Genomic DNA, 18,218 nt, shown 5'->3' on the forward strand with positions numbered 1-18,218 from the left:
ATGAAAATATGCTCACCATCATTAGTCATTCAGGAAATGCAAATCAAAACCACAGTGAGATACCACTTTACACCCATTAGGATGGCTATAATCATAAAGACAGATAATAAACATTGGCAAGAATGTAGATAAATAGGGGCACCTGGGTGGCTCAGTCGTTGGGTGTCTGCCTTCGGCTCAGGTCGTGATCCCGGGGTCCTGGGATCGAGTCCCGCATCGGGCTCCCCGCTCCGCGGGAGGCCTGCTTCTCCCTCTCCCACTCCCCCTGCTTGTGTTCCTGCTCTCACTGTGTCTCTCTCTGTCAAATAAATAAATAAAATCTTTAAAAAAAAAAAAAAAAAAGAATGTAGATAAATAGAAGCCATCATATATTGCTATTGGGAATATAAAATGTGCAGCCACTTGGAAAACAGTTTGGCAGTTACTTAAAGTATTAAACATAGAGTTATCGTGTGATCCAGCAATTCCACTTCAAGGTACCTATCCAAGAGAAATGAAAACATATGTTCACACAAAGACTTTAAGGTGAATGTTCATAGCAGTATTATTCATAGTAGCCCCCAAAGTAGAAACTATGCAAACGTGTATCAGCTGGTGAATGATTAAAACACAGTGTGGTATATCTTTACAACTGAATACTGTTCTGCAATAAAAAGGAACAAATTGGTGATACATACTGTAACATGGATCAAGCTCAAAAACATGCTAAGTAAAAGAAACTAGACATGTAAGTCTACATATTTCATTTATAAGAAATGTCTAGAAAAGTTAAATTTATATAGACAAAGTAGTTAAGACAGGTATGGGTGGGAATGAGGATTAACTGTAAACGAGCACAAGTCATCCTATTAGAATGATAAAAATGGTGCTCGCTTTGGCAGCACATATACTAGAATGATAAAAATATTCTAAAGCTGGATTATGGTGATGCTTGCTACGCTTACAAAAAATGGTACACTTAAAAGGGGTGAATGTTGTGGTATGCAAATATCTCAACAATTTTTTTTCGTCCCTAGGGTAGAAAACTTTGGGGAAGTTGTCCAGCAACTCTGGAAATGAGGATGCTAATTAGGATCATTCTTTCATTAGGAATCAGCAACAGTTTCTTTGCCTTTAATGTTAGCAGTAGCTTTGGACCATGGTAAAGAGTGCTCACTTTGACAGCACATATACTAAATTGGACAGTGGTAAAGAGTGCAGGCAGGCCTGTAGCCTAGGATCAGTAAAAGAATAAAGGGAAGTAAAATAACAAATAGAAAGGAGGAGGAGGAAAGAAAACAAAGATAATAAGTGTTAAATATTATTTTGGGCCCTAGAGTCAGGCTTGTGATCCCAGCTCTGACTCTGCCATTTACTAGGTATGTCACCTAAAGCCAGATACTTATCTTCTCTGTGCCTCAGTTTCTTTATCTGTAAAGTGGGGATAATAATAATACCTTAACTCACAGAGTTGGTATGAGGATTAAATAAATCAGTAGATGCCAAGTGATTAATGCATAGTAAACATTAGACTTTTTTTTTAACTTTATCACATTCATCATCCTATCATCAAATGGGTCTGGTAATCCTTCATGACTACTATGTTTCTGTGGATCCCCCTGAATTCTGTGGAAGAATTCTGTGGATTCTTCTTCTCTTGGAAATGACTTTACTAATCTCCCTCCATAATTCCATCTCCTCCTTCATAGAGAAAATAGTACCTGTCATCAGAATTGCCTGTCTTTCCTGTCAAGAGGTGTTCTGCTTTCTTGCCTGTGCTTTGGATTTTCATTTCCTGCCTTTTCAGGAACTTCTTACTCTTATCTCTTTTCTCTCACATATTTATCTCCTTCCTCTTCTGTGGCACCTTTGTATTGCCATTTAAACCTGCTCAAATCTTATCTTTCAAAATATAAAAGGAACCTTCCTCAATTCTGCCTCTCCCTGCAACTACCTTCCTTCATCCCCTTACCTCCCTCACTGTCTTTTCCCATTCCCCCACTCCACAAGTGTTTCTAGACTCCCAAGTCTGTATTTCCTCCCCACCATTTACTCTTTTCTCCCCCACCATTCACTCTTAAAACACACCAATCTAGCTAGTCTCTACTCCCATCAGTGACTTCTATATTATTAATTAAATTGATATTTTCAGTCTTCATCTTGACATTTTCTACATTATTAAACACTTCCTGTTGCTTGAAATATTTTTCTCTTGGCATTTATGGCAACACTTTTTTTTTTCCCCATCTCTTTGGCTTTTATAGGCCCATGCTCTTTTATCTGGACATTAATTGTACACATTCCTTAAGTCTTTATTTCTGTTATCTGTATTATCTTTCCCTTAGACCGTCTCATTTGTGCTTACAGCTTCGCTTACCTTTTATACACTATTGGCTCTCAAATTCATTTTCCTAGCCCTCAGTTCCAGACTCCTAAATCTATGTGCCTTCTCTGTATCTCCACTTAGATGTCTCAAAGACACCTTAAATCCAACATATTCAAAGTATAATTAATGATCTTCTCCTCCTAAGTCCTTCTTACCATGCCACTCCTCCAGAAAACCCTCACTCCCTTAGTATTACCTCTCTGCAAGTCTCACCATCATTATTCAGTTGTGTGAGTTAAGGAATATAGGAATAATTCTTGACAGCAGATCTCTTCTTCTATCCCATATGCAGTAATATCAAGTCCTTCAGATTTACCTCTCTGTCCCTACTTCTGTCCCTGCCACTGCTTGCCTGGTGTCAGGTACCATCATCTCACACTTAAGTTAATACATTAGCTTCCAAACTGGTCTCATCTATATTTCCTACCTACTTAGACCATTTAAAATTAAATTTGACCTTAAAAAATCAATTTACATTAATTTTCCCATTAATAGTCTAGTATTGGTTATGTGAGGGCAGGAGTGATGTATGAGAATCACACTAAAATTCAACAAAATCAGTAAGGTTTTTTTTTTTACCATCTTTTTTTCTACTCTCTGCACCATGATTTTTCTGATGTACTAGAACAAACTAGCCCTCCCCCCCCAAACCTCAGGTCCTTCGCATTTGATCTGTTTACCTAAAACCTTCCCCTAACCCTGTCCATTTTCCCAGAACTCCTATTCTTTAGATCTCAGTTCAGACAGCACTTCCTAAGATGGCTCTTTCCCAAACTGTTAGGCCATGTGATATCCCTCTGCTTATTTATTCTCACAGCACCTTGTACTCTTTTTTTCAGTGTGCTTGTCAAAGTTTTAACATTATTTGATAGTATCCCTGATGAGACTATAAGCTTGAGGAGTATGTAGAACAGTGTCTTGTTTTGCCAGCACTGTATTCTGTGGCACCTCATACAAGTAACTTTAACATATCAGATGCTCAGGAATTACTTTTACATTGACATCTTTAATTATGTTAGTGTCAAATCTTTGTGCTTTTAGTGGGTTTTTATTCATTTTGCCTCTCGATTAACTTTGGTATTGTCTCTACTTTTACTGAATTTGTTGCATTTTATAGTGTGATTTTCAGATGATACTATTTTTTCTTCTATTTCTGAATTATTGGGGCTATCTCATTTTTGCCTATATATAACTTAGTTTATTGGTGGAAATACTGCATGTAAATTAACTTTTAAGTCACATTTTAAATGGTCTAGGAAAGCTTGATGTTTAAGGAAATTCCAGTGGAAGCCATTTTGTAATACAATTATCTGCTATTAAATATGGCAAGTGTTTTAAAGTGTAATTTTTATTTTTGAGTATCATTTTCCTAGAGCATGCAAGCACATTTGTGCTTCTATAAAAGATAATGGAAAAATTAGTTTACTTCTTTGATTCTGCAGTGGTATTTTTACAGAGTGCTTTATACTGGATATAATCTATCTTGAAATGACTGCTTTTACTGTCATTTTCATTTCATATAACAGATGGTGGTTACATTAGAAAAGGTTTTTGGTTCTATTCCTATCAGGATCTAAGAGCTTATTGATTTCATGACTTTTGTTAGCAGAAAATATATATATATTCTGTGTATAAATATACGTATACAGAATGTATTTGTAAGCCTAGGTAATAGTTTAACTGTTATATTTGCAGCTCTATTAAATGCCAGGACCATGTGACCTTGTGGAAGAGACAAGTATTTGTTCTAGTTGGGTTATATCCCTGGGAGTGATGTGAGCACAGCTGGTGGAGGATGGTGTTTCTGTGAGTCTCAGAAAATCCTTTGTCTTGTGTGGCTTTAATGCTCAGGGGACACACTTCACTTTCCTCTTACTGAAATAGTCAGCTGCCTACCATGCTGGAGGTTATGAAGTATAAGTGCAGTTCCATGCTTTTGTAAACCTGTATAATTGATGCATTCAGAGCTTTAATACGGGAAAGAAAAAAAGCTGTGGGCTAAGAAAGCATTCACTGTTTCTGTATGTAATGATGTTAACTCCATGTTGACAGAGGTCATCTCAGAGCAAGCACGAAGCTGGCTCACATGAAGCTGAGCGGCAGAATGAAGGTCAAGGAGTGGCAGAAATCAACATGGCAACTTCTGATAGTGGTCAGGTAAATAAATTATTTTATTGGTTTTCTTTTTAATTAGCTATTTAAATATTTTTAAAGGAATATGGAGTGAGATAGTCCTCAGAATGATCTGTAAATCTTATTGATTTCCTTAGTCCTAAATGGATATCTCCAGAAGAATTCAGTGCCAAAATGCTATGTCATTTTTCTTTATTACATCTAACAATAATGCTTTCAAAATTTCTAAGTATATTTTATAGCTCTAAATTGTGTATTTCTGTTTTAGTCTAAAAATGATTAGTGTGGGTAGAGGTTTTTTTTGAAAAATAAATGCTAAACTGCATTTTGGTTATGTATGATTTGACCTAGTTATTATTGCTTGCATTGAACAGATTTGCTCTTTCTCTAAGGCATTCTTTGCAAAGACATTTTTATGTTTTTAAAAGTGATAAAGACTTTGTTATAATTCTTGTTTTCTGTTGTACTTCAAGGTTACATGAATCTAGAAATCCAAGTTTTATAATTGAAAAAAATGATACTAATGCTCTTAAAAAGAGACATAGCCTAGTCATGTTTAACCATTATCACATCATTTTTTAGCAAAATTGTGGAAGTCAACTTGATTTTTTTTTTAATGTAGCACTGTTATCTTGTAATTCTGCCATTAATTTTCTATTAGAGTTTTATCAGAATGCATCATAATATGACAGAATTCTGTTTGGGGTGTTTGGTCTTCACATTTTTTCAGTGAATATTTTATGTTGTAAATTAGTGATTTTTTTAAAATAGAATTTCACTAAGTTTTTAAAGATAATTTCCCCACTATTGATATAAAATATTCCTGTAGTGTCTATAGGTTATTTTTGATTTAATATTTTTTAAAAGAGCATGGGTTAAAATTTAAAGCTTATAATGTCTCATATTTAAGGGACGCCTGGGTGGCTCAGTTGGTTCAGCATCTGCCTTCAGCTCAGGTCATGATCCCACGGTCCTGGGACCAAGTCCTGCATCCAGCTCCTTGCTCAGCGGGGAGCCTTCTTCTCCCTCTCCCTCTGCCTGGCACTCTGCCTACTTGTGCTCTCCCTCTCTGTCAAATAAATAAATAAAATCTTTAAAAAAAAAAATTGGGGCACCTGGGTTGCTGAGTCGGTTAAGTGTCTGCCTTCGACCTGGGTTGTGATCTCAGGGTCCTGGGATCAAGTCTGGTATCAGGTTCCCTGCTCAGCAGGGAGCCTGCTTCTCCCTCTGTCCGCTTGTGCTTGTTCACTCTCTCCCTCTCTCTCTCTGACAAATAAATAAAGAAAATCTTAAAAAATATATAAAAAAAATTTTTTTAAGGTTTTTAAAAATGTCTCATTTAAAGTTATTTTACTGAGTTAAAGGTATTTCATTTTAGTATTACTAGTTAGCATTATACTGGGGAAAACTCTTCACTTATAGATGGTAAATTGTGGCAAAAGAAATTACATTTTAGCATATTTGAGTTATTTTGAGTATATTTTTTTTCTACCTTTAGGGAATTATTTGGGAAATTTGTTTTCCTACATATATGTAGAAGAAAAGAAAGAAAAGTTTCAAGCTCTTGACAGAAAAAACTGTTTGCTTAGGATTAGACCTTTCTAAATATTTATTTGGTTACTTTTAGTCACTGTTTAAAACAATACTACAGCTGCCCCAATCCTGATGTAGCCAAGTGATACAAACCTGTGGGACTGTGATTCAGTTAGCCACGATTCCTTTAAACTATCTTAATAGGAGCTATACATGATAACCTCTTGGGATTTGTTCATTTGTTTTATTTTATTATTTGCCCCAGAAATAAAAGCCATTGACAATAACTAAAAATGAAAATCAGCCTCTGAATTTCTCAGGATCAAAGTAGCATGATCCAGCAAAGCTTCTGTTCTGGTGCACTTAGGCTACCACTGCATATGCAAGTTCATTGTACACCCTCTCTCACCTGGTATCCTGCCTGCCATCCACCCTGCCAGAATGATCTTTGCAAAGAGTAAATCACCCTCTTTAAAACCCTTTATTGGCTTCCCTTGGTTTTTAGAATAAGATAACCCTTTTTTATGACCTATATAACCTGGCTCCTGCCTAACTCGTCAGCTCTACATCACGCTTTGCTCTCACTACTTCAGCCACACTGGCCTTTCAGTACCTCATATTTATTGGGCCTCCTCTTTCCACAGCCTGTGCACAATCTATACCCCTTCTTTACAGTGCTCTTCTCATCCCATTTCACTCCATTAACACCAGTTCATGTGTCTTTGCACTTAAGCATGACTTTCTCAAGAGGCTTGAACAGTTCAAATCCCATTGTTATAAGCTGTCCTAGAACATTCCTCTCTTTGAAGACTACCACATTTGCAGTTTTACATTTATCTGTGTGATTATTTGATTAATATTGATTTCCCCCACTAGACTGTAAGCTCCAGAAGGGCGAAGATTTTATCTAGTTTTGTCTATTTTCATATCTTCACAGTCCCTGGTAAATAGTAAATAACAGTAAATATATGTTGGTTGGAAGGAAGATCTCACATCCCTTCTAGAAATAGTGTTTCTTGATCTGTGATTAATCTCCCCTGGAAGTTAAATGGAAGGAGAAAGCTGGAAGTAAATTATACAGGTCAGATCCCTGCTTGCTTAGTATATAACTACCATGTATAATTCATTTATGAATTGGTTCTTAGCTTTTCTGTTTAAAGTTTAGAACCAGATCTCTAGTGATAGCCAGTAAGTAATGGTGAAGTTCAGCCAAGAGTGGGAAAGAAATGAAATGATAAGAGAATGCTTTGCGGCTAATGAGCATTTTAAAACTTTACTATGGAAAATTTCAAACATATACAGAGGCAGATAAAATAATATAGTAATCCACACGTACCCTATTCCACTTTGCCCTCCCATTTTATTTTTGAAGAAGATCCAACATCATCATCATTTCTTCCATAAATATTTCACTCTGTATTTCCAAAAGATAACAACACTTTTTAAAAATACATAACTGGGGCTCAGTCGTTAAGCATCTGCCTTCGGCTCAGGTCATGATCCCAGGACATGATCGAGTCCCACATCGGGCTCCCTACTTAGCGGGGAGCCTGCTTCTCACTCTCCCTCTGCCTGCCGCTCTCTCTCTCTGTCAAATAAATAAATAAAAATCTTTAAAAATATAAATAAATAAATAAATAATAAAAATACATAACTATTGGGGGGGGGGCCTGGCTGCCTCAGCTGGTAGAGCATGTGAGCTCAAGCCCCACATTGGGTGTAGAGCTTATTTAAAAAAAAAAACAAAACTGAAAGTATGTAACTACACTGCCATTATTACATTCCCAAAGGAACCAACAGTAATAGCATCTATATCTAGTCAGTATCCAAATCTGCAATTGTTTTCATAAATGTCATAATTTTTCACAGCTTATTTGACTCTTTCCAGGTAAGGTTCATGCTTTGGGATTAGTTAATAAGTCTCCAGAGTTTTGTGGGGTTTTTTGTTTGTTTGTTTTTAAAGATTTCACCTATTTATTTGACGCAGAGAGAGAGAGAATGAGAAAGCAAGCAAGCACAAGCAGGGGGAGGGAGAGGGAGAAGCCGGCTCCCCACTAAGCAGGGAGCCTGATGCGGGCCTCAATCCCAGGACCCTGGGATCATGACCTGAGCTGAAGGCAGATACTTAACATACTGAGCCACCCAGGCGTCCCTCCACAAAGTTTCTTTTAATCTCTAGGTTCCTTTTTTGTCTCTTGTTTTCTGGATGTTTATTAGTTGAGGAATGAAAGTTCTTTGTTTTATACAGTTTTCCATAGTCTGGATTTTGCTGATAACATCTTCATGGTGTGTAGTTTGACATTTTTCTCTGTCCCCTGTATTTCCTTTAAATTGGTATTTGGATCTAGAGATGTGATCAGCTTTGGATTTTCAAGCCTTCTTTTTTTGTTTTGTTTTGTTTTTGCAAGTCTTTTGAGGGTGGATTGTGGTCTTCTGGTCTTCAGTCAGGAAGTATATAATGTGTGGTTGTCTATCTTTTTGTGATATTAACAGTAACTGATACCTTATACCCAGCTCCATTAATTCGTTAGGGGGTACAAAATTAGCTGGGAAACTTCTATAAGGAGAAATTCTTGTGTACTGTTTGATTACTTCCATGTACAATTTGATTAGGAAGAAAAGGGGGTAAATGCTTCCTTCTTCCCCTCCTTAGGCCAGGTTTCACAGTGACATAGAGACTCCTGCTGCCTGTGAAATAGAAACCCTAGAGTCACTTTCTAAAGTGAGTAAGCAGGAAGAGACAAGACGGGTTCCGACCCAGGAGGAATACTTGAAATTGACTGTATCGCCACTCCACTAAGTGCAGCCATCAGGCATAGCCCTTCTAGGTCTCCTTAGTGAACTTTTGAGTGCCTGTCTCTATTGGCAGTGGCTATTTAAGGATGCATAAGGGAAAAGTAGAAAATAAAGAAATGCTTGATTTTAATATGTAGTGATTAAAAGAAATTATAGTTACTTGGAAGGGTCCCCTCCAGCCATTCATCTTATCCCCACCTCTGTATTTGCCACCCATTTTTCACTTTACTGTTCACCTTTTCCCCCACTCCTGTAACCAAAAGATAATATAAAATTCATTCATCAATGTTCAGCATCTGTTTACTAAGCATCTGTATTATGCCAAGACTGTTCACAGCCCCAGGATATGGGAGTGAGCTAGGTACGTGCTACCTTTTCCTTAAGAAACTTACAATCTAAAAGTAAGACAGATGAGCAGTTTCCACAAAGTGTGTTAAGTATTATGAGAGGGCAAGTACATAGTATTACAGGAACACATATTAGAAGCACTTAACTAGTGTTAGGATGATGTTGGTCCTAGAGAAAGTTATAAATTAATTTATTATGACACCTCAAAAATGATTGGGTAAATTAGGTACCATATCTAGGTGAAAGGTGGCCTCAGGATTAGGGGAACAATTGATAGATTTGAGAGAGTCGGTTGGTGGATATCTGAGTACCTGAGAATATTTAGGAAATAGAATCCGTAAGGTTTGGTGTTGGATATGACAGTTAAGGGGGAAAGGGAAAGAAGTAAAGAGTGACTTCCAGGTTTTTGTCATAGGCAGCTAGAAGGATGGTGATATAATTCAGTGATAACTCTAGATGAGGAGGAGGTTTGTGGAAGAAAATAATCTAGTTTCAAAAATGTTAAAATTAAGGTTAAGTTTGAAGGTGTTAAATATGAGACATTGAAGTAGAACTATGTCAGGTAGGCTGTTAGAATTTTGAGTTTGGAATTGAAGGGAAGGGTGAAGAATGTGATGATAACTCAAGGTATGGAAGATTTTTACATCCCCTGTGATTATAGAGTGAGAAGATGAAGACGTGGGCTAACATCGTAAAGCAAGGGAATCATATTGTTCCAAGAAAGAGGAAACAGTTAACATTATTCACCACTGATCATAAGGAGTAAAAAAATCTGCATTGGGTTTTACCAAAATAAGGTCATTGTTGATCTTAGCAAGAGCAATTTCATTGGCTTTCTTCCCTACCATATTATACTGAAGTGAGTTGAGGCTTAAATGGAAGATTAAAAAATAGAAGAGAGCAGGGTGCCTGGTGGACTTAGTCAATAGAGCCTGCAACTTTTGGTCTCAGGGTTGTGAGTTTGAGCCCCACAGTGGATGTAGAGATGACTTTAAAATAAAATCTTAAAAAAAAAAAAAAAAAAGTAGAAGAGAGCAATTCTAGCTAACTCAAAAAGTGAACAGGCTGTTACCTGATGCAGAATACAGATTTGAGAGAAAATTTGCAGATTGTTTTATTTTTTTAAGATAGAAGAGATGAGCATGCTTGAATGACAATGAGAAGGAATCAGTAGAGGGAAAGGATCCAGAGCACACATGAAGGGATGGGCCACAGAAGGATGCAACAGCAGAAGGTAGAGATGGATATGGTGTCAGGTTATTTTGTTGGTTTGGTAGCAAAAAGTTGAAGTTTTGTCTGATGGCTTCTATTTCCCTGTAAATTAGAAGGTAAAATTATTTGTGGTAAAGGAAGAATAGTCAATTTTGTGCAAAAGGAGGCCTGTATAAAATAGCCAGTGTAGGGGCGCCTGGGTGGCTCAGTCGTTGAACGTCTGCCTTTGGCTCAGGTCATGATCCCAGGGTCCTGGGATCGAGCCCCGCATCGGGCTCCCCGCTCTGCGGGAAGCCTGCTTCTCCCTCTCCTTCTGCCTCTGCTTGTATTCCCTCTCTCACTGTGTTTCTCTCTGTGAAATAATAAAATCTTTAAGAAAAAAAAAAAAAAAGCCAGTGTAAGGAAAGAAAGGAGAGCTGACTAGGGAAACAAAGACTGCAGGTACAGTACTAAGGGCCCAAATGTATTGGTGACCATAAATGTTAAATGCGCAGCATCCTGGAGAGTTGTGTTATTTTCTCACATGGTCAGATTTCTCAGATACTGCTCAGCAGTCCATATCAGGGTATAGAAAAAAACAGCTGGATTCATCTGTAATTTCGGTGTTTGCAGGCAAGTGGGATGGAATAACCATGGAGTAAAGCTATTGAAAACTAAGAGAATTAATGGAAGTGATATACTGCAAGAAATTCAAGCTGGAATATGTAGAGAGATCCATGACTTGCTATTCCAGTCATTTCGAAGAAGCTTTCTTGGGGAAGGTTAAAGGAGATTGCTAGAAGAATAAGCTATCAGAGCTACCATGGGATAACTAAATGTGTTATTTAGAGATGGTGCATTTTGGGGTAATGGAAATAGTCCAGGATATAATCATTGAGGTCGGTGGCTAAAATGGAGTAGAGGAGAAAAATGTCTTTGAAGATGATATCAGAAAACTGAGGGGCCAAGGTTTTGAATGGGTTATGTGCATGGATGTTGAAGTTATCCAGAATGATGCAGTAGTTAAAGTGGAAGGAGGTCAGTGACCCTTGTGCCAAAGTAATGATTGGGTATAGTGATTGGGAGGTCAGAAATTATGTTAGGACTGGGAAAGGGGGGAAAGGCGATTATAACGCAAAGAGATTTGGGCCTTTTACAGGGCTTCAAAATGATTTAGAGTGAGGAAAACATAGGCTTACACTGCCTCCTGACTCTGCGAAGTACATGGCTCGTAGGAGAGAAGGCTGCAGCAAGAAGGGGTTTCCTGTGAGAGCCAGGTTTTGGGGAAAGCCAGGAGTAACAGCAGCAGTAGGTGAAAAGTTGAGGATTCATGCCGCACGGAATCTAGATTCCCCAAGAAAGGTTGGATAGGAAAGAACACAGTGGGGAAAAAGGGGTCTCACACATTTTACAGCTGAGAGTTGAGAATGATATAGAGAATACTTGTATCTTGAACAGCGAGCAAGGCCAATTCCAGAGATGTGCAAGATGACTGCTTTAACAGGTCTTGAGTTTATGAGAGAGTTAATCACACTCAAGTGTCTTCAGAATTTACTCATGAGTTGGGTAGAAAACACTTCTTAGGAAGTTACCATTTCTTGTGAGTTATCATTTCTCTAAGTTCCTCTGAAAGATGTTGGCACAGGTCTAGTCATAATAAAAGGGCCCAGGAAAGATTCTCAAGGCCCAAGTTCTATAGGTCGTGTGGGTATGGGAATGTTTTCTTGTTATCTCCTTATAATAAATGCATCTGGGGGCTGGGTGGCTCAGTCGTTAAGCATCTGCCTTCGGCTCAGGTCATGATCCTAGGGTCCTGGGACTGAGCCCCGCATCGGGCTCCCTGCTCAGCGGGAAGCCTGCTTCTCCCTCTCCCACTGCCCCTGCTTGTGTTCCCTCTCTTGCTGTATCTCTGTCAAATAAATAAATAAAATCTTAAAAAAAAAAAGTATCTGAATTTCTATCTCGGTAGATTGGGAGAAGGGGAAGTGTCCCAAAATCAAGGAGCTGATTTCTTTCAGTACAGGAAGATACTTAGATTGAAGCTTAAAGATAATTTGATATCTACACTGAAATGAATGCCAGAAACATGTTTTTTATTGTAAAAATAGGTTTTCCCTTGTTTTATAATTTAGCTCTTTGTTTCTCTTTTGTTTCAAACAGTGTGTTATCTGTTGCTACCTAACAAATGTAGCAGCTTAAAACAGCAAACATTTGTTTCTGTAGGTCAGGAATCCTGGTGCAGCCTAGTTGGGTGCCTCTGATTCAGGGTCTCTCATAAGACTACAGTCATGGCGTTGGCTGGGACCACAGTCATGTCAAGGCTTGACTAGGGAAAGATCTGCTTCTAAGCTCACCCAGAGGGCTGTTGGCAGACCTCATGTCCTTACCGACTGTTGGCCAGAGAAATCAGTTCTTTGCCACCTGGGCCTGGCCATAGAGCAGTTCACAACATAGTGGCTGGCTTCCCTCAGAGAAAACAAGAGAGGGTACCCATGGTGGAAGCACAGTCCTTGTAACCTTATCTTGGAAGTGACTTCTCATCTCCTCTGCAGCATTCTTTTCACTGGAATCCAGTCCCTAAATCTAGCCCACACTCAAAACGAGGGGATTACATTACATTAGGGCATGACTGCCAGGAGATAAGGATCACTGGGGTTGCCTTACAGCCTACCTACCACAAACGTTCAGATATCCTCAAAGATAATATGTTTGCGTCAGGATACAGAGTCATTCACCTTCTCCTGTAGACCAAGAAAGGATCCTTGCCTGAAATTTACTTTAAAAGAAAACCCGGACTATTCTCTACCCTGAATCTTGGTTCCTCAAATCCATCCTCCTTATTACAACCAGAATAAGCTCTTTATGTCCAAATTTATTTGCAGTTTTGTCCCCAATCTGACTCCCACCGCCACACACTGTATTCTTTCTTACCTTTGCTTAATGCTTCTGCCTTTGCTTAATGTTGGGCTGCCCTGAGGCTAATGCACAAAGGAAATTACAAGGTCTGTTGGTTCCAAAATTTAGGGATATTGGGTACATTCAGAGATAGTGACTTTTTCCAACTCATTGAACCCTCCAGAGTAGAAATAAACAACTCACAATCCTCAAACCTGTTTTTCCCATAATGGGAAAAACACCCCTTTGCCACACCCCATTCTCCAATTAGCAAGAGCATCTATATGTGAAGGAACCAGCAAAGGTGTCCTCTGCCCAGATATTCTTACAGATTTTACTACTAGCTCCTCTTTCATTCATAATAAATATTTTGTGGATACCTACTATGAACTTAAAACTACCCTTGGTATTGAGAATATAACAGTGAGCAGAATAAAGTTTCTGCCCTCAAAGAGTTTATATTCTAGCTTTTCCTTTTGAAAGATTAAGAACTGTAGCAGAATACCTGCCAGTATTGTTTTCTAATTGGATATATTCTTATAATCATTATTCTTAATCATTAATGAATGGCTTTAGGTATAGCCAGTATTTTGATAGGTCCCACATATTTATCTGTAGTCCCTACTCCTGTCCAGAGTTGCATCTTGTGTTTTCAGATGCCCATTGTGCATTTTTACTGTATGTCAGTATATTGATTGGTGATCTCAGGTCCCACACTGAAACCCATCATCTCTTCCTGGGTTTCCTGTATTCACACTGCCTGCACTATTTGCCCATTTATCCAAGCTCAGCGCCTCCAAGTTGTCCTTGGTTCCCAGCATCTCTTTACTCACATCTAGTCAGTTAGCAAACCAATTGATTCTGTCCTCTAAATACAGGGTATCCCCAACTCCCTATTCCTACTTCCTTACTTTGTGCCCTCATGACGGCTCAGTTATTGAAAGCACCCTCTTCCTGATTTCCCACTGTGATCTCTCCATTCTGTCTTTTATACTCTTTTAAAGATGTGATTCTGGGGGTGCCTGGCTGGCTCAGTCAGAAGAGCATGCAACTCTTGATCTCAGTCAGGATCATGAGTTCAAGCCCCATGTTGGGAGTAGAGATTACAAAATAAAACTTAAAAAATAAATAAAGATATAATTCTGGCTGTGCCACCCTCCTGCCGAAAGTCTAGTGGCTCTCCAACATCCACAGCTTAAAAGCAACATCTTTAAAATGACTCATGAGACACTTAATAATTTAACCCAACCTTCATCTCCCATCATACACCTTGTGTTCTGTCCACGTTAAACAAACCCCATGCTCTCCATATTTATACCTTTATACAGACTGCTGCATTTGTCTCTTACCCCAGAATTCAAGGCCTACCTTAAATGTTACTTATTTTATGCAACCTTTAATAGTTCCTTATACCAAGTAGTTGTTTCTTCCTGTTTTCCTTCAATACTTTATTAGTTTTTCTCCTCAGTATTTTATACCTTTTTATACTATGGTGCTTATCATCCCACAGTGCAGTTACTGATCTTTTCATGTCTTTCTCTAATTAAGTTTTAAGCAGTCCTTCTCTGTACTGTGAGTTCCTGGAGAACATGGACTATACCAAATTCCAAATTAGTTTTGTGGTAATTTAGAGCATTTCATCAACTAATAAAGCTTTCTATCAATAAATTTATCTTTAACTGAATGTGGTTTCATGTCTTTTGATCTTTGAAAAAATACCACTCTTAGAATTTCTTCAGTGTTTGGTTATTTCCCACACTGTATTTAACTTTTCTTCAGTTTTTCCTTAAAATCTACTTAAGTTCACAGGTAAAAATACTCATTTTGAGCAGTTAAAATGTCCACACTTTTCATGCTGTATTTAGCTATTTACCCTAAAGACAGTTCATTTGGTGCACCTTAACATGAAGTTAACTCTGTTTATTTATCATCTAAATTATACTATCCATAATTTGCTTAATTTCTAGGGTTCAACTACACGAATGGATCATGAAACAGCCAGTGTTTTGAGTTCTAGTAGCACACACTCTGCTCCTCGAAGGTTGACAAGTCATCTGGGAACCAAGGTAACAGAAGATTATAAACTCTGGTCACTAATACTAAGAGTACTTTGCTAAAACATTCTTCACTCATCTTTTAAATTCAACTAGAAGAGAATTCTGGTTCCATCACCCCAGTCTCTTCTTAAAGAAACATCTTTATACAGAAGAGTACAAAGGAAAAATGAGGATTATTAAAAAGTGCCAATTTAGCTAGTTTTTTTACTCTTTCTCAGCCATATCATCCACTTCTCTGCAAGTATCTTAAGCTCCAGCCAGACTGGCTTGCTTACTTGCTGCTTCCCAAGCACTCCGTGGGACTTTCTGCCTCCGTGCGTTGCCTGAGGTGGTACCACCTCCCCTTTCTACCCCACTCCCAAATGGCTGTCAGAATCCGAGGCAGCCAGCAGCACTCTGCTTGGGTTTTACTTCTTTACAAAATGTTTTCTGGTTCCCAGTGTCCTCTTACCTCCCCATGCAGTCTGTCTACCTCCTTTGAGTCACTGCAATTTGCGTGAAACTCTCTTGGGGAATAGGGACTTTTTTTTTATTTAATCTTTTGTGACATCTACCACAGAGCCTGCACATAATGAGTGTTCAATAAATTTACTTAAGTGGATGGAAAAATTACTGAAATAGAATGTTACCCAGTGCTGATAAGTGAGTTTTCTTAGTCTCTCAGATATTAGCAAATATTTTAGGACTTGAGAATGGTGTGTTTAAAAAGAAAACAATTGTTTTATTGTTGTTTTAAAGCCAGAGTCTTTAATATTATATTGACAAAGAGGAAATTCTAATATAACTAAACAGTATATTTTCAGTTAAATCTAAATAATTCCATTAACTGTTTTCACAACATACTCTACCTATTCTTTCTTTAACAATATAATGGCTCTTATGAAAAGCATTACTGAAATAACTAATGTGATTTAAGAAATGAATTTAGAATAATCAACAATATTGTTAATATGAGACTTCATCCTTTTAATAACTCACAATAGCTGCTAATTGGGACCTCTGATTTGCCAATAACTGCGCTAGAAGTTGTGTGTACATTTTCTCTGATCTTCTCGAAAACACTGTGAAGTATTCTTGTCCCTCTTTTTTAAAAGAGAAAACTGAAGCAAAAAATTTGGTTTAGGCAGCTGTTGCATATTTAAATTGGACTTGAACCCCAGGTCTGTCCAACATCAACGTGTAGTTCTTACTATAAAGAAAATCTAATATTCACCAGTACCGTTGCATGAAAACTAGCAGCTAGAATACCATTGCCTTTTGAAGTGACTTATGAATGATAATATTAAGACCTTGCTACATTTTTGAATGCTAGCTACTCTTCCTATACATGTATTATTTCATTTAATCTTCACAGAGAAAACCTTGTTAGGTAAATTTCTCCATTTTGTAACTGAGAAAACTGGGGCTCAGAGAAATCAAATAACATGGTAGTGTCACACAGTTCATTCATAAGTGGTGGAACCAGAATTTGAAAGCCCAGTTTATCCACAGTTCTGTACCACCTTCCTAAAACATTAATATCTAAGAGTAGTGTGTATTTATTTAGAGTTTGTCAGCCTCAGCATTCTTGACTGGATAATTCTTTATTGTAGGATGTTTATAGCAGTATCCCTGGTCTTTACCTAGTAGATGCCCATAGCACTTTCTCTCACAGTTGTGACCACCAAACATGTCTCCAAAACATTGCCCAAAGTGTCCTAGGAGGGCCAAAATCACCCCTGATTGAGAACCACTGATTTATAGAGATGATACATTCTTTATATAATAGCCTCTACTTTTATGTAATGACTCTGGCTTTGAAATGAGGCTAATTACAATCCAGGATAACTGGGTACTCTTTCCAGTTTCTATTCTACTTCTGAATAAACCCTTAGAATTTATTGTCAGAGAGTAATTGGTGCTTACTGGATGCTTTAAAAAAAGAAAATTAAGAATCCTAGCCTTGTACTCCCTATGTGATCATGGCATTCTTCTTCTTATGACAAAATATTTTTGTATGTTTAAGGGAGAAATCATACACTTTTAACGTTATAATCTGGCAAGGGTTAGTGATTGTCGAGAACTAGTACTTAGTAAATAATAATTGTTGAAATTGTTTTCTATTTATTGATTATAGTTGTAAATTAAAAGAAGTAAAAATTTTAAATTATGTAAAATATTTAAATAAACCACATTCCTCATTTTGTGTGTGTGTGTGTGTGATATCAATTGTCATTCACTATGACCAGCTGATCCAGACAAACTGCACTTTATGTGAGAACCTACTTTCTCTTTCAACACTGTATGCCACCTACTTCTATTTACTCATATAAACAAATTGGTGATGGATTTTGAAATAATACTCATTACTTCATCCTAGAAATGGGTTTTGAGTTTTTTCTTTTTAATGAGTTACAATAAATATCCCATTCATCACTTCATTGGTGTTAGCGTTTGGATATTAAAGTCATAATTTTGTTTCTAAACTCATTTGGCCCACAGGTGGAAATGGTGTATTCATTGTTGTCAATGCTTGGTACTCATGATAAGGATGATATGTCGCGAACTTTGCTAGCTATGTCTAGCTCCCAAGACAGCTGTATATCCATGCGACAGTCTGGATGTCTTCCTCTCCTCATCCAGCTTTTACATGGCAATGACAAAGACTCTGTGTTGTTGGGAAATTCCCGGGGCAGTAAAGAGGCTCGGGCCAGGGCCAGTGCAGCACTTCACAACATCATTCACTCACAGCCTGATGACAAGAGAGGCAGGCGTGAAATCCGAGTCCTTCATCTTTTGGAACAGATACGAGCTTACTGTGAAACCTGTTGGGAGTGGCAGGAAGCCCATGAACAAGGCATGGACCAGGACAAAAATCCAAGTATGTTCCCTATAGTGCATGTTACAAAAAGCAAATGTAA

The 18,218-nt window shown here is 37.8% G+C and overlaps 1 protein-coding gene across 11 annotated transcripts in view; it reads left to right on the plus strand.

Annotated features, from left to right (window-relative positions):
* The window catches only part of APC (APC regulator of WNT signaling pathway), a 133,211-nt gene that overhangs the window by 92,027 nt on the left and 22,966 nt on the right, over window positions 1-18,218 (plus strand). For 8 of the 11 annotated variants that reach the window (XM_064596467.1, XM_064596469.1, XM_045899959.3 and 5 more), the window contains 3 exons: window positions 4,418-4,522; window positions 15,229-15,327; window positions 17,800-18,178. In XM_064596467.1, coding sequence (XP_064452537.1) covers window positions 4,418-4,522; window positions 15,229-15,327; window positions 17,800-18,178 — 583 coding nt within the window. The remainder of the gene's footprint in view (window positions 1-4,417; window positions 4,523-15,228; window positions 15,328-17,799; window positions 18,179-18,218) is intronic. The other 3 variants (XM_064596470.1, XM_054513223.2, XM_045900000.3) reach the window with 1 other exon arrangement.

The sequence above is a fragment of the Mirounga angustirostris genome, unplaced genomic scaffold, assembly GCF_029215605.1.
Source record: "Mirounga angustirostris isolate CCGP_5_RB_7025 unplaced genomic scaffold, mMirAng1.0.hap1 SCAF_7, whole genome shotgun sequence".
Classification (NCBI taxonomy): Eukaryota; Metazoa; Chordata; class Mammalia; order Carnivora; family Phocidae; genus Mirounga; species Mirounga angustirostris.